At 47.7% G+C, this 15,119-nt stretch overlaps 1 protein-coding gene across 8 annotated transcripts in view; it reads left to right on the plus strand.

The window, feature by feature from the left end:
• Positions 1 to 317: 317 nt before the first annotated feature.
• The window catches only part of TRAPPC10 (trafficking protein particle complex subunit 10), a 78,817-nt gene continuing 64,015 nt past the window's right edge, over positions 318 to 15,119 (plus strand). The window contains exons 1-3 of one of the 8 annotated variants that reach the window (XM_057696525.1): positions 318 to 542; positions 1,117 to 3,119; positions 3,447 to 3,546. In XM_057696525.1, the coding sequence (XP_057552508.1) occupies positions 3,069 to 3,119; positions 3,447 to 3,546 (151 nt within the window). In that variant the 5' untranslated portion in view covers positions 318 to 542; positions 1,117 to 3,068. Of the gene's footprint in view, positions 543 to 1,116; positions 3,120 to 3,446; positions 3,547 to 15,119 lie in introns of those variants that run through there. The other 7 variants (XM_057696526.1, XM_057696527.1, XM_057696528.1 and 4 more) reach the window with 7 other exon arrangements.

Raw genomic sequence — 15,119 nt, forward strand, 5'->3', positions numbered from 1 at the left:
ACCCCCGGGGGGTCCCCCTGTCCGCACGCGGCTGTCAGCGACCCCCGGGGCCGTGCTCGGCGTCGGGCACTCCGGAGGGCGACGCTCCCGGGCGCGTCCCGGCCGCCCTCCCCCAGCCAGCCCTGTCCGCCCACGGCCGGCCCGCGCGGGCCTCGGCCGGGAGGCTCCGGGGAGACCTCCAGCGACCCCGCGCGGCTCGAGCCGCCTTTCCGTCGGAGGAGCGCGCCGGGCCGCGCGGAGGCCTCCCCTTTAAGGCGCGCGCCCCGGAAGCGGTACCGCCGCGCGCCGGCACCGGAAGTGGATGCGGCCGGCGGGCGGCGGCGACAGCGGGCGGGCGGCCGGCTCTGGAGCTGCCTCGAGCGGCCGGGCGGGCGTCGCTGTGGCAGCTGCGGCGCCGCGCAGGCTCGGGCTAGCCCGGCGCGGCCTCGGGCTGCCCATGGGGCGCGGGGGGCCGGGCCGGTGACGCCGGACGCCCATGGACGCCCCTGAGGAGCCGCTGCCGCCGGTGGTCTACACCATGGAGAACAAGCCCATCGTCACCTGTGAGTGCCCGCGGCGCGCGAGGGGGCGGCGGCCGCGGCCCGGGTCTTCGGCCCCGCGGCCCCCGCGCTCCCGGCCGGGCCGCGTCCCGGGAGGCAGGTGTGGCCGGGGCGGCGGCTGCGGCTGGACGGCGCCCGGGACCGAGGGCGCGCCCCGGGGTGGGGGTGGGGGGTGCCCCGTGCGCCCCGTCCGGCCCGGCGGGCACGGTCTCCCCCGGGCCCACGGTTCCCTCGGGCCCCGCGGCGGATCCCGGGCTCTCGGGGGCGAGCGCGCGCGGAGCTTGCGTGCGGCCGTCGGGTGAGCGCACGGGGCGTGCGGCTCAGGAACGCGCTGAGCCGTGGGCGGCGCGGGGCCCGGTCGGGGCCGGGTGCTGCCGCGCGTCCGGGGGCTCCTCCCCGCGGGCGCCCCGAGACGCCGGCCCGGAGCGGAGACCTGTGTCACAGACGCGGCGGGGAGGCGCGTCCACGCTCTGCAGCGCCGGGCTGCCGCCCCTCCGTGTTGGGTGTGGATTTTTTTTTTTTTTTCTTTCCTGGTGCCACATGTGTGCACCCACAAGGGAGTTGTTTTCTGTTACAGAAAAAATTCCCTCTGATGTCTGTAGTCGAAGCTGCAGAATTGAATGCTTTCAAACGCACGGGCTCACGGAGAGTCCCGAAGTGCAGGCTGACGTTTTGCTGGCCTGCGGGGGGCCGTTGCAGACCTCTGGCGGCTGCTTCTCTCCAGCCAGCTGTTCCCAGTGGTCCTCCGCGCTGAAAGGCAGCGCTCTTTCCGGGGCCGCGTCGGGCAGGCACGCGGGCTGCAGGGGCGGCTCAGGAGGTCTTGAGCCACCCTCCTGTCTCTCTCTCTCTCGCTTTTTTCTGACTCATGGGTGCTCTCCTTGTGTGCTTCCGCTTGTCAGATCCCTGGGAAGTTGCATGTTTAAAGTTGAAGTTTGTTGCTGTATCTTTAGCTGAGAAACTTTCTCAGGGAAATGGACGGTGTCACATCCAAGTTCGGACCCTTGCGTAGGTCAGCCAAGCTTTCTCTTTTCACCAGGACACTTGTCAACTGAAAGTCTTACTCAAGATTACACTTTCTGTCCGAGAGAACAGGTGTGTGCAGAGCTGACCTGGAGGCCCTGCAGTTAATTCCCAGGTGCTTTCTGCATCCTCAGGGAAGAGGAGCCAGGCTGGGGTGGTCTTCCTGTTAGGTTTCCGTGCCTTCCAGACCCTGGAGACTTCTCCCCAAGGGCCTTGCCCCCTGTGAGTGCTGGATAAATATTGCTTGCAGAGGAATCCGCAAGTCTAATTAATCTCTCACACCCCTTAGTTTACATTTTCATAGCAATGTTTCTACAGGTATTATGTAAAAACATCTGAAGAGAAAGTTCCTAAAGCTCTGTTGGGTTGAACTTGACTAAATGGGTAAAGTGTTATCCTAGTAGTGTTTGAGACATGTCTAATGTTTAGTTTCATACGCACATGCATGAAGACAGCTAAAGGATGGTTTCCTTTCCTACAAATTTATTGTAAAAGCTGTGTTGGTGGAGGTTTTTCCAGTATTTAAAACTTGTCTGTCCTGCTGGTATCTCTGTTTTAAAAGGCACAACCACTCATTCATTAGAGTCTCAGAGAAGAAAGTGGCTTCAGTAGACTTTCAGAGAAAGTTAGCTTGAAAAATGAAAAAGATTCCTTTAAAAGTTAAAGGTTTTTTAACTTTAGAAAGGCTGACTTCCTAGTTTGCACTTGAAATTCCGTTTTGGTGTGTCTGGGACTTAAGCTCTGGTGAGCACTGCTGTCCTGGTTCCACGTCACACTTTCTTTATCTTGTTTCATGCTTTCAGCTGCACTTGGTTTGAAAGGAGCCGCTAGTCTAAGCAACGTAGACAAAGGTGGTAGCAAAATTGCTTTAAAAAAATCCGTCTAGAGGCTTTGCTGTTGTGTATGGAGCTCTCTTAGTATGTAGCATTTTAGTTTCAAAAGTCTGTTTAATACTTTTCCAGCCATTTACCCTGAGGAGGTTTGTGTTTGTACATTGTAAAATGAAAGCAGAGTTTATGCTCGTTTTCAATTTTTTTCACAGAATTTAGAACGTTTTACTTGGAGTGAAAATCAATAGTGTGTCAGCCTTTCTGAGAAGAATGTAGGATGTTAGCGGTTCAGGTACATTTAGGAAGTGTTTATTTGTGGCCTGAGAAGAGTGGAAAGTCCCCAGAGATTAGGGGTAAACAGAATAATCATTACTCGAAAACCTTGCTAAATTATTGTAATGATATTCTGAAGCTACCTAAAAGTTTTAATGGTCTTCAGTCCGTAATTAAAATTTTCCGAAGCTGCTGCCTAATTGCCTCTGGTGCAGAGTGACTACATTGGTGGAGGATCTGCTTAGACTTCCAGGCCTGGTGAAGCTTCTAAATACCCGAGGATGTGTCTGAAATGCACGGGGATGTCCGCCGAGCAGCCTGCGGTACTAGTGATATGATGATGTTGGGCGATGAGTCACCTGCTCATAGCAGCTTGAATACCTCTGGTATAACTTACTAATGAAGAATGATGCACAGTGAATCTGAAACAAATCCAGCAGGCCCATGTGGTCTAAATGTAAGTTAGAGCTTAGACTTTTTTGTTTTTTCCAGCCACTGGATCATTTCTCTGCTTTGGAATAAAGACCGAGGTTTCCCATCTGAGGGTTTGTTAGGAAAGAGATGTTCCTTTTCCAGCTATCTCATTTAGCAGGCAAAGCTGTTGTAATTCCACTGATTTGTGGCTCTTCTTTCTTGGCTGTCGGCATCCTACCTAAGATAGCGCATGCTGTCAACGTGGAATTGTGTGGTATCTGAGAGAGAACAATGTTCCGTTCAGACGATCTGTTCTCACTCAGTCACATCGCATGTCACCACTTTAATTTTTCTCAATCTCTGTATTTAGGGTTCCAGATCTGACATTAGGAATTTTCAAAAGGGGAAAAAGCAACAAAAACGAGCAGATCTACAGTGCTGTGTACCTGGTTGGAGTATTTTTCCTCCCCGTAGGTTAAAGTTCTTAAATTTGCACATTGCAATTTTCTATCAAGCATGAAAATATGGCGCTTGTGATTTAACCACTATCAGTTTCATTGCTGGAAAAGTAATGTAAAATGTTCTCTTTTAATTTTTATTTTTTTATTTTTTTCACCCCCCCACCCCGAGCTCGATGGGGAGCCCTCTCTCTTTTTATTTTTTATTTTTATTATTTTTTGAAGCATTAGGACATTTTTATTTTTTATTTTTTTAAATTTATTTTTGGCTGCATTGGGTCTTCATTGCTGCTGTGCGGGCTTTCTCTAGTTGTGGCAAGCGGGGACTACTCTTCATTGCCATGTCAGGGCTTCTCACTGTGGTGGCTTCTCTTGCTGCGGGAGCACGGGCTCTAAGCGAGCGGGCTTCAATGGTTGTGGCACGTGGTCTCAATAGTTGTGGCTCGCAGCCTCTAGAGTGCAGGCTCAGTAGTCGTGGTGCATGGGCTTCGTTGTTCCTCAGCATGTGGGATCTTCCTGGACCAGGGCTCAAACCTGTGTACCGTGAATTGGCAGGCGGATTCTTAACCACTGCGCCACCAGGGAAGTCCCATGTTGAATTCTTAAGCCAATAGGGAATCAGCTATTGCAAAGTGGGAGAAATGTTTCTCCTGAGGACACCTCAGTTCTGTGAGGTGTATTCGGAGGGCAGGAATTGAGGCATTATGACCTGTGCGTCCCTTGCTTTAGAAATCACTTTTAACTGTGCATGGTTAAAGACTGGTAGGACTTATATGTGACAACTTCCTCTTCTGTGAAATAAGGATAGGGATGGTACCAGTCTCAGAGGGTTGATACGGGGGTTGAAAGAATATGTGTAAAGCACTCAGAAGAGTGATGAAAGTGCAGAAAAAATTATTAGCTACTCAGGAGAGATTTCTCAGTTTTCTCTGTTTACGGTGGCTTTAGTTTCTTAAGTAATTTTTTCATGGCACCTCTAGGCTAAAAAGAATATTTAATAATTCCATTTATTAAGTAGTTAGGTTCAAATAATTTTATTAAGTATTATGTCCCAGCAGTAGTTATTTGAAAAAAAAAAAAAACACATGAATTGGAGGAAAATTTTTATTTCATTCTTAGATAACCACAGTAACATACTGATGGGATGGTTGCACCTGTTGGGCACTGCACAACTTCTCTCACCTGGGAATCATATTGGACACTGCTGCTTTCCTTATCTGAGGGGGGTGGTTCTTGCCTTTTATCACAGCAGCTACCCTGTTTTGTAATGATAATGATGTCTTTGAAAGAAATGTAGCATGATGTAGTACTGAAACTGATTAACTCAGCTGGGGCCTGGGACATCTCTAGTATTGTTGTTCCTCTCATAAATGGGGAACGTCCTTTGGGCCCTCTGTGGGTTTGCGGCGGTATCCTGAGGCACCTGGGTACACGTTTGGGAACCCATGTTACTAGTATGTTAGCCCAACTCTAGGGAGGATTCGAACTGATAATTTAGAAGTGAAAAGCTTCCTTTTCCGTTTGAACTTCAGCTCACATGCCTGGTTTACAAGATGTGTTTCTGAAGAGTTTCTAGTTTGGATTATGCAGATGAGACTCAAGGGTCTGATTTTTTTTTTTTAAGCACGGATGAATCTCTGAAATAATCAGGCGTGGCAGACATAACACACGAGCCAGTCTTTCCTAGAAAGTAGTTCACAGCATGGTGGTTAGTCCACACAGCGAGAGGTGGGAAAGGCCAACTTGGTTGCCTTTTATTGAAAAGGCAAGTGACTTACTGAAGAATTTTTTGTCTAAAGAAAGTTTTTTGCCAGTTGAGGGAGTGTTTGTTCACATGGGTTGCACGACTTGGTGCTTGTCACCTGGGGGCTCCCTGCTGGTCTCCACGCCCTCTGCTGTGGCCGGGGCTTTGGGTCTAGATGACAGACGGGGATGGGGACTGCGCAGCCGCAGAGTCTCCCCTTCGCGCCTCACAGCCTCCCTGCTACCGTTTGCCCAGAGCCTCCTGGGCTTTCTCTCCTTCCTTTATCTCACCTGTCCTTCTGTCTTTCCTCCCTTCGTCCCCACTTTCAGTCAGAGCATTCCTTTGGAACTGCTCTTAACGTGGATTTTAAATGTATTTTGGTCTTAGGGAATATTTGGTTTTTAAATTTAAAATTAATGACCTTGAGTCATCCCCAACTTCTCTTTTTCTCTCACAGCTGACTACCAGCAAATAGCATTTTATCTCTGGAAGTGATCTAGAATTCAGCCCCTTCTCCCCACCTTCACTGCTGCTCCCCCAAACCCTGGCCCCCTTCATCCCTCCCTGGGACCCCAGCAGCCTCCCAGCTGGCTGCCCTGTTTCCAGCCTGACCGTAGGGCTGGGGTTGAAGGCAGTCCCTCTGAGAGACAAGTCACAGCATAGAATTTCTCTGCTCAGGCCCCTCCAGGGGCCACGCACCTTCTCAGTGTGATATTCCTGTGGGCTGTGAGACCCCCCGAGACCTACCAGCCCCTGGCCTCGGCTCTGGCCTCCTGGCTGTGCCTTAAACCACGCGATCCCTGCAGCCCCTGTGCCCGCGTCGCCCTCCTGACCCCCTGGGTGCTTCCCTCCCGCTTCCGCTCCTGGGCACCCCTTTGACTTTATTCTTTCTTGGCTCAGCACTCCTGACAGAAACGTTTGTTTTTTCGTAGTTGGTTGTTTCTCTCCACCCCAACCCAGGCTGCCTGTGAACTAGATAGAGTGTGAGGTTCAGGATTGTGGGAGCTTCATCTGGTACGTTCACTGCTGTGTTTCTGGCACCTGGGCAGTACTGGGCACGTAGTTAGTGCTCAGTAAATATTTGTTGAAGAAATTAAATCAATAAATGAGTACACATTACTCTAAAGGAGAAACTGTGTTATACATCATTGAATGCCTCCGTAAGGTAGGAGCTTTTGATGGTGTAAAGTTATTTTCTTTAAGTACATGTCTCATCAAGATCAGATGGCTTCATAGAAAGATGCTTGGAGAGCTTGAATCCTGATCACTCAGACTTGTTTTTAGGTAAACTGCTATGCACGTAGTTGTTTTTGTTTTTGTTTTGATACTGGGACATTCTCTGTTTGGAGTTTTTGAATCGAGGAAATACATGTTAATCCAGTAAAAGAGAAGCTCAGTGGTCTGGTAGGGACCATAATCTTTGAGGTGGTCCTTCTGAGCTGTGTTCAGATATGCTTTCTCTACTACAAGTCAGTAGAATTTAGCTATGACCCACCCAGAGCGTTCTTGGGTCCATGATTCAGCTTCTGCTGTGGAACGTTTAGGACTGAGGGACTGTCAGCCTGCCATGTGGATGAAGTCTTGGAAAGAAGATATATCTGTAACTTTAAGAAATGAAACTTTAACCTTGAAAGTGTGTACGTAAAGCAGGAATGCATTTCATTATAACGAATGGAATCTAGAAGTGTGCTGGCTGGGTCAGAGGGAAGCAGGTGAAATTTTGAAACCTGCTCCCAGATCGCCCTGTGAGAAGACTGTCCTCTGAGTTACACTCTGCCCCACTGAATAGGAGTCATCTTTTTAAATTTTGCCAGTCTGACGGATGGGAAAAAACTGTCACAGTTGGTTTTTTTTTTTTTTTTTTCCTCTGAACAGCTCTATTGAACTTTAATCTACATACTATAAAATTAATGTCCATTGTACGTGTGTAATCCTCTGTCCGTAAGTGTTTAAAGTTGTGCAGCCATCACCATAATTCAGTTCTAGAACATCTTCATCACCCCAAAAACCTGTTAGCAGTTAATCTGTGCTCCTATCCCCAGGCATAGGCAGCCACCAGTCTGCTTTCTGTCCCTGTCCATTTGCGTTTTCTAGACATTTCAGAGAAGTGAATGCGGTGTTCTCTCCGGCTTCTTTCACTCTCCAGTGTGCCTGAGGGTCGCGCGTGTTGCACCAGCTCTGGTCTGCTGCCCTTGTTGCTGACCAGTGTTGGCTGGGTGGATGGACCGCGCCTGTTTTGTCCATTCACCACTCGGTGGACGTTTGGGTAGTTGCCAGCTCCTGGCTGTTGTGAGTGGCGCTGCTTTGCACGTTTGCAGGAGTTGGAAGCTTTCACTGTATTTTCTTGATATACCTCCTTTATCAGAGGTATGATTTGCAGATACTTTCTTCTAATCTTTGGTTGTCTTTTAGTTCGTCTGTCTTTTGAAGTGCAAACATTTTAAATTCCGATTAAGTGCAGTTACCAGTGTTTTCTCTATGGATTATATTTTCGATATCATATCTAAGAACTTCTTGCCCAGCCCAAGGCTGTCAGAATTGTTTTGGTGTTATATACCTGATGATTAGTGAGGTTCTTTTCATGTGTTTATTTGTGCTTGGACCTCTTCTGAATTGCCTCTTCAGCTGTGTTTACTTTGACATATAAGAGGTATGGCCGAAAACATATCTAAAAGATGAATTGGGGTAGTGCTAGGAAAGATGTGCGTTCCATTTTTGCATTTTGTACCATATGTATTAATTTTCTAGGGCTGCTGTAACAAATTATCAGAAACTGGATGGTTTAAAACAGAAATTTATTCTGTCACAGTTCTGGAGACCAGAAGTTGAAAAGCAGAGTATCAGCACGGCTGTGCTCCCCCCCCCCCCCCGAGGCTCTCTGGGTGGGGTGGGTGGGGACCCTCTCTTGCCTCTTCCCAGCTGCCAGAAACCCTTGGCATTCCTTGGCTTGTAGCCACATCCCTCCGGGCTCTGCCTTGTCTTCACATGGCCTTCTGTCTCCCTGCGTTTTCTCTCCTGTCTCTTATCTGACCTGACAAGTGACTTATTGTCATTAGATTTAGGGCCCAGCCATGTATGACTTGGAGTGATCTCATCTGAGAGCCTGAGCTTAATCACATCTCTGAAGACCCCTTTTCCAAATAAGGTTCATTCATAGGTCCTGGGGGGTCAGGACGTGGATGGGTCTTTTGGGTGCCCCACCCAACTCCCTCACTGCAGCGTCTGCATCGGCATCCAGGTGCACACTGGGCGGCACGCGGCGTGTGTCTTTGGTTTTATGTCGCTTCTGTCTTTGGAGGCTTGTCCTCCCTGTGCTTCTGGCCAAGGAGCAATACCCTGACATCTGGAATTTCGGCCTTGAGATGGTGACACAAGGTGGGATGATTTCTTAGGAAAAGATGAACCTTTTCTGCAATTTCTCTTTCCTTTTCTTCCCCCCTAGGGAAATACATGCTTTTATTTGGTTTCCTATGAATGTATTACATGGTGTTTCATTCCTCAATATTATTTTAGGTCCTTGTTTGCAAAATTTTTAAAAAAGTGCAGAGAAATTATGAAGAAACTGACAGGCTTAGACCTTGGTTTCACAAGGGCATGTTATATGTTTGGAAATTTTTCTTATTTTTAGCAGATCTATTTAGTGTTTGGAAGTTGTTGCATAAATTTCAGATCTGGAATTTTAGGTAGAGCCTTGTGGTAACAATTTTTACTACATCTGTAGCTACCATTTGTAGGCACTCTTAGTCTGGCTGGGTCAGCTCGAAAGTTTCTAAGCATTGAGGTGAACAGTGGGAAGGGCCAGCGGGTCATTTTGAGGTTGAAGACCTGGGGCCAGTTTCCCTGTGCCTGACCAGGACCCCTCAGTATTTGGTTGTGCAGCGAGGACCAGCAGCAAGGTGACTGACTTCTGCTCCACCGTGACTTTACTTAGCGGTCAGGGCGTCAGACGCTGTCTGCCCACGCGGAAGGGGGGATTGTCCCTAAAATTATCCCAGAGGGAAAGCGTTTGCCATAGAGTTAAGAAAAATACAAATATCATTTCCTTCAGTTCAGCAATCGAAGAATTGAGTAGGGCAGCCGTACTGAGTAGTAAGCTGTAATCTTACTCATTCTAAAATTAAATTCATATTTTGAGAACTTGACAGCCAGCACCGTCATTGCATCTGCTGTAGGATATCCTGTCCTTTGGGGGCCCTGAGTTGCCTAGTGTAGAACATGAGCGAGTTGGGCTAGAGTCCCCGTCAGCGAATGTGTGCTAGGCGCACACACTCTTCCGTGCCAGGCGCTGTTGTAGGTGCTTGGGTTACACCTGTGAGCAAAGACCCCAGCCCTCTTAGAGCTTATGTTCTAGCAAGAGGAGATAGTGTGTATACATAGTGAATTATATGATGTAAAAGGTGATATGTGCTAGGGAAAAAAGGAGAAAGAGAAAGGGGGAAGAGAAACGGCAGAAGTGTTAACATTTCAAACTTTTTATTATGGAACCTTGCAAATATGTAAAAAAGAAAAAAAAAAAAAGGAGGAATCATGTGAAGAAACCCAACAAACCTATCACTCAACTTCAGCAATTGATTGAATGGTCAGCCTTCTTTAAGCCCCCCATTCCTTCCAGCTCTGTGTGATTTTGAAGCAGACCTCGGGCACCACACGTTTATTAGTAAATGAATGTGTTCTGGACTGAGTATTTGTGTGCCCCGCCCAAATTCATGTATTGAAGCCTAGCCGCTCCCCTTCTGGGAGGTCATCAGGATTAGCTTGGGTCATGAGGGTGGGGACTTTATGGTGGGGTCCCTGACCTCATAAGAGGAAGAGAGATTGGGAGAGCACTTGCATTCTACAAGTCAGGAAGGAGAGCCCTCACCGGGAACCCAGTCAGAGGCACCTTGGACTTCAGCCTCTGGAGCGATGAGGAGAACAATTGTGTTGTTAAAGCCACTCCATCTGGGGTGTTTTGTCGTGGCAGCCTAAATAGACAATATGTGTCTCTAAAAGATAAGGACTTTTTAAAAACATAACTGCAAAACCTTTATCTAAAAAAAAAGTCCTTAGTATCAGATATTAAATGTTTACATTTCCAATATGTCAGAAATGTCTTTTTTTAAAAACTTCTTTGAATTATTTAGTATCCAAATAAGGTTTTTAGGTAAATGTTTTCAGTCTCTCTTGAAGTCTTGGTTTCCCCTCCATCCCTCTTTTGTTCCTTGCAGCTTGATGAAGAGCCCAGGGGGTGTATCTTGGGGTCCCCTGCCTGGATTTAACAGCTGTGTCCTGTGGTGTCCTTGAACACCATCCTCTGTCCTCTGTTTCCTGTAAGGTGTCAGAGCCTGAGGCTGGCTCAGAGGCGGGTTGGATTTTTCTGGCAAGACTGCTGCACAGGTGGTGGTGTGCTCTTCCATCAGCAGGTGCGTGGTGTCCGGTGGCCTCTCTTTTTGTGCTGTTGGCAGAGATTTATTCATGTCATTGATCCCCTAAGGGTTGCACAGCAGTGGGTTGTATTCTGACTTTACCATTTCTTCATTTATTACCTGAAAGACTTCTGTGAAGAGTGTGTATGTGTACACACACACACACATTTGTTTATATGTGGGTGAGTCATTCTGCAGCCAGAGTGTGGATAATTTTTGACCCACCCTTGTGTTATTCAGTTACCAGCGGTATCGTTTGTACAGGAAGGGCAGACGAAGTGCTTGATTCTGCTCCTTTACGGAACTTCTCAGGGTGACTTGGTTCACTAGTCTTCTTCATTGGTGCTCAGTTACCTGTTGTTGTCTTGTTTTTAGTATCGTTATGAACTTAAGGATTTAAACATACTTGATTTTCAGTCCTTTGTGATTGTTGTCCTTACTGATGTGCAGCTTCCGTCTTTGCCAGCTGGCTTCTGAGTGGTAGGAGTCTTTGTTAGTTTCCTTGCTCTCTGGTATGACAGGATGTTCCGGGGACTCATTTTGTGCATTTCCTGCCCTGGGCCTGGAGTCAGCCATTCTACAGGGAGCCCTGATTCCTTCCAGTGGGAGATGGTATTTGGAGACCCCAGTTTTGGCTTCTAGTTGCTGCTGGGCCTCTTCCGGGGGACAGAGCTAGGAATTTCAAAGGTAAAAACACATCCTAAGTTCACTCTGATCTTTTCAATTCAAATTCAGGACTTCAGGCTTTTATTTAACTGCTTTGTCCTCTATATTTGCTTTCCTCCTGCTCTTTTATGTTTCCTTTCTTCCAGTTTTCAGGGATGCTTGGGGATGGTAGAGTTAGAGCAAGGTTCTCAGAATGGATCAGAACCCCGTGGAGTGCTCGTTGGAACCTGAGGCCAGACCCTACCCCAGGGTTTCTGACTGAGCAGGTAAGGGATGGGGCTTGGGAATGAGCACTTCTAACAAATATGCAGGGGCTGCTGGTGCTGTAAGTCTAGGGAACTACTGACTCCACCTTCCACAGCCCCTGAATAGCACCTTAACTCTGCCACCACCAATGCGACTAGTGAAGACAGGCTTAAAACTTTTCTAGTGGTTCTTTGTGGCATTTGGATGTGTTATCCCATTAGGAATGAATAGTCAGGACCTTCCCTGGTGGCGCAGTGGTTAAGAATCCGCCTGCCAATGCAGGGGACACGGGTTCAATCCATGGTCCAAGAAGATCCCACATACCGTGGAGCAGCTAAGCCCGTGCACCACCTAAGCCTGTGCACCACAACTGCTGAAGCCTGTGCACCTAGAGCCCTGCTCTGCAACAAGAGAAGCCGCTATAAGGAGAAGCCTGCCCACCATAAACGAAGGGTAGTCCTGGCTCACTGCAACTAGAGGAAGCCTGTGTGCAGCAACAAAGACCCAATGCAGCCAATAAATTAATTAATTAAGAAAAAAAAAGGAATGAATAGTCAGATACCTACCAACTGCACATAGGTTTAACCTCATTTATTTTCTCCTGATATTTTTAGGGAAAGCTTTTTTAAAATTTAATTTGTTTTATAATTATGTAAAATATTTACATGCTTCCAAAGTCAAGTCTACCAACACAATATATTTAAAACTATCTAGCATATATCCCTGTCCTCTCTCCCTGTCCCCTCCCTTACCTAAATAGTCTCCCGCTATAGGAAACATTCATACATGTTTGTATTTCCCCTTCCTAGGTAAGAGGTTGCGAACCACACACACTTTTTTCCCACTTCGCTGTTTAACGTTTCCCGGAGAACATTAGTGTGTAGAGATCTTGCCCATTCCTTCCTGAGGTCCTCTAGAACTCTCGTGTCCATGTGCCATGGTTTACTCTGCTGGTCGCCCATCCGTGGAATTTGAATGGTTTCATCTTCTGCTATTTGACACAGTCTTGCATTGAATAGCCTCGCGTGTGCATCTTTCTCATTTTGCCTGTGTACCTGTTGGGTTGATCGCTGCAAGGATTGCTGGGGCTGTGGTAAACACTTACTTTTGCTAGATGTTTTCAAATCTCCCTTCATCGTGGTGCACCTTTGGAAAACTACAGTTAGGCCACGTTGAGAAAGTGAGTGGTCTTTGAACAGAATTTAAGGAGGTGAAGGGGGAAATCCAGGGAAAGAGCGGTTTGGGAGCCCTTGTATCTGAGACCTCAGGTCGCGGCGGGCCTGGAGCGAGCAGATCTCTTCCTCAACTTGCCAATGCTGTGATTCAAACTGCTGCAATCTTAGTATCTTTCCTTTATTTTTAAAATGTGTAAACCTTCACAGGCTGATTCTTAAGTCTTATGTTTAGGTGCATGTATCCAATCTTTCTTTCCCTGTTGAAACTCTTCAATGTTACATCTAGTGTGGTCTCTGAGTGCTAGAGAAGGTGACCGCTGTTCCCCTGGTTAGAAGCGTGTTCTCAGACCACCTTAACACTTGGCATGTGTGCTAACTTGTCTTCCACATCAAAAAAGAAAGACTTTGGGACTTTCTATCTTGCGAGTGGTCTCTGTGTTTTGGTTGAAGCTCCTTTTCTGCAAACTCCCACAGTATGAAACTTGATTCACACTCATATGTTGTACTTTGTCCCTTTGGTCACACCTGGGGGGTGGTGACTGTTCTGTAGACTGGGTACTGGCAGTGAGGGACACAGAGTGGGGGAGAGGGAGCACGTGTGCCTGTCACAGTCAGGCTCGGGGGAGAGCTGGATGGAACAGGCCTAACATGAAAGCTAGTGAGGAAATGGCTGGGTGTACTGAGTTGTGATGTAAAATCACCGTCATTTTGGAAGGCCTGACACAGAGGATCTGTGTGACAGCTGACAGCCAGATGCAGGTGATCCCATCATGTCTACTGTAAGGGTTACTTTTCTTTAAACCTGCCCTCTGTGGTGTGTGGGAGAGCTGTGGGAAGGTTCATTTGCTTTTCTTTTCAATATGCACCTTCTGATGAAGGGAGCACAGTGTTATGTGTAGCAGTGGGGTGTCAGTTGCCTGGTCATTTTCGCGCACAGGCTACCCCTTGATTTCTACTTACAGCATCTGGGTACCGTTTGGGTCTTTTTTGTTCTTTCTTGTTAGACTTCACTTTCTGCCCCGACTCCCAAATGTGAAAGCCTTCCACGTGCAGCTACTCTGGGAGGACCGTGGGGAGGTCGTCCGTATTCCACGATTACACATTTGATATTGGTTTTCCCCATGAAAGAGCTACCAGTTTGAGGCATTAATAAATTTTATTACTACAATGACATTATACATAAATTATGGCGAATACGTGCATGTTTTACACAGTGTTGAATAGGTTGCAGTGACTTCCCTGTTTGTGACGTTGGACATTTTTATCGTCCATTCGAACGTCTGTTCTACTGAAAGCTGTTGAGAAATTGTGACATGTGGTCTGAGGGTGAGTGCATGTGAGCTTAGAGTTAAAGACAGTGCCCTCCTTAACACTCCTTGTTTTCAAATAGGAAAGAGCTGCCTGACAGGGACGTGCAGCTTTATTTTGTTAACAGCGGGCTTAAAGAGTGGCTGTTTCTACAGTGTTAGATAAATTATGTATTTTCTTTGACTTTTTTGTTCAGAAGTAAAGTCATAGCATCTCTGGTTGGAAGGGCCTGACACAGGCTGTTTGGCCCTCATCCAGCCCCTCCTCAGCGGCCTGCTCTCCAGGGTTCCAGCAAGGAGAGCATCAGGTGCAGGGGAGCCGAGGCAGGGTCCCGTGTCTCCCACCACACACGGCTTCGTGGGGAGCCATGGCCCATCCCTGGCCTTTTCCACCTGCTGGTGCCGTGGGAGACATCGCCCACTAGGTAGTTGAAGACAGCCCTCCTTTCAACACCCTGAGTAATCTGCATGTCTTCAGCAATTTCAGATAAAATGAGAGATGCATTTTATTAGGAAAGTTCCTATTTCCTTTTACTGAGATTTCACTATAGAATTTGAAGAAGAATTGTATTGTATGAGAATATCAACACATATTTAAAATCTTTATTTAGGATCTTCTACCCAGCATAAATCTCCAAATAAAGATAGTGATATTGAAAATACATGGTATCAGGTGTTTAGGAAAGCTGCAGATTGGCGTTCACTTTTGGTTTTCATTTGCCACTTTCTCATGGTGGTCATTTCCTGATGTTTTTATACTTGCGTTGGGACTGTCACAGTTTGCATGTTTAAGCACTGGAAACAGTGGAATGCTGTGGCAGGAAGGTGCCCTCTGTCGGTGGAAGGTCTTCTGGAAGCTGTGTTTTCAGCCCAAGTGATGTCAGTGTGGCCACTGCGGATCCCTTAGGAAACAGTAAGATGAGCAGATGGAGAAGCCGCTCAGAGCGGCAGCCGGGAGTGTCAAGTCCAGAGCGGGCTGCTGGGTGCGGCCTGGCCCAGCTCTGGTGCCTGGAGCCGCTTGACTCAGCCGGGCCCTGGGCTG

The sequence above is a fragment of the Hippopotamus amphibius genome, chromosome 10, assembly GCF_030028045.1.
Source record: "Hippopotamus amphibius kiboko isolate mHipAmp2 chromosome 10, mHipAmp2.hap2, whole genome shotgun sequence".
NCBI classification, from domain to species: Eukaryota; Metazoa; Chordata; class Mammalia; order Artiodactyla; family Hippopotamidae; genus Hippopotamus; species Hippopotamus amphibius.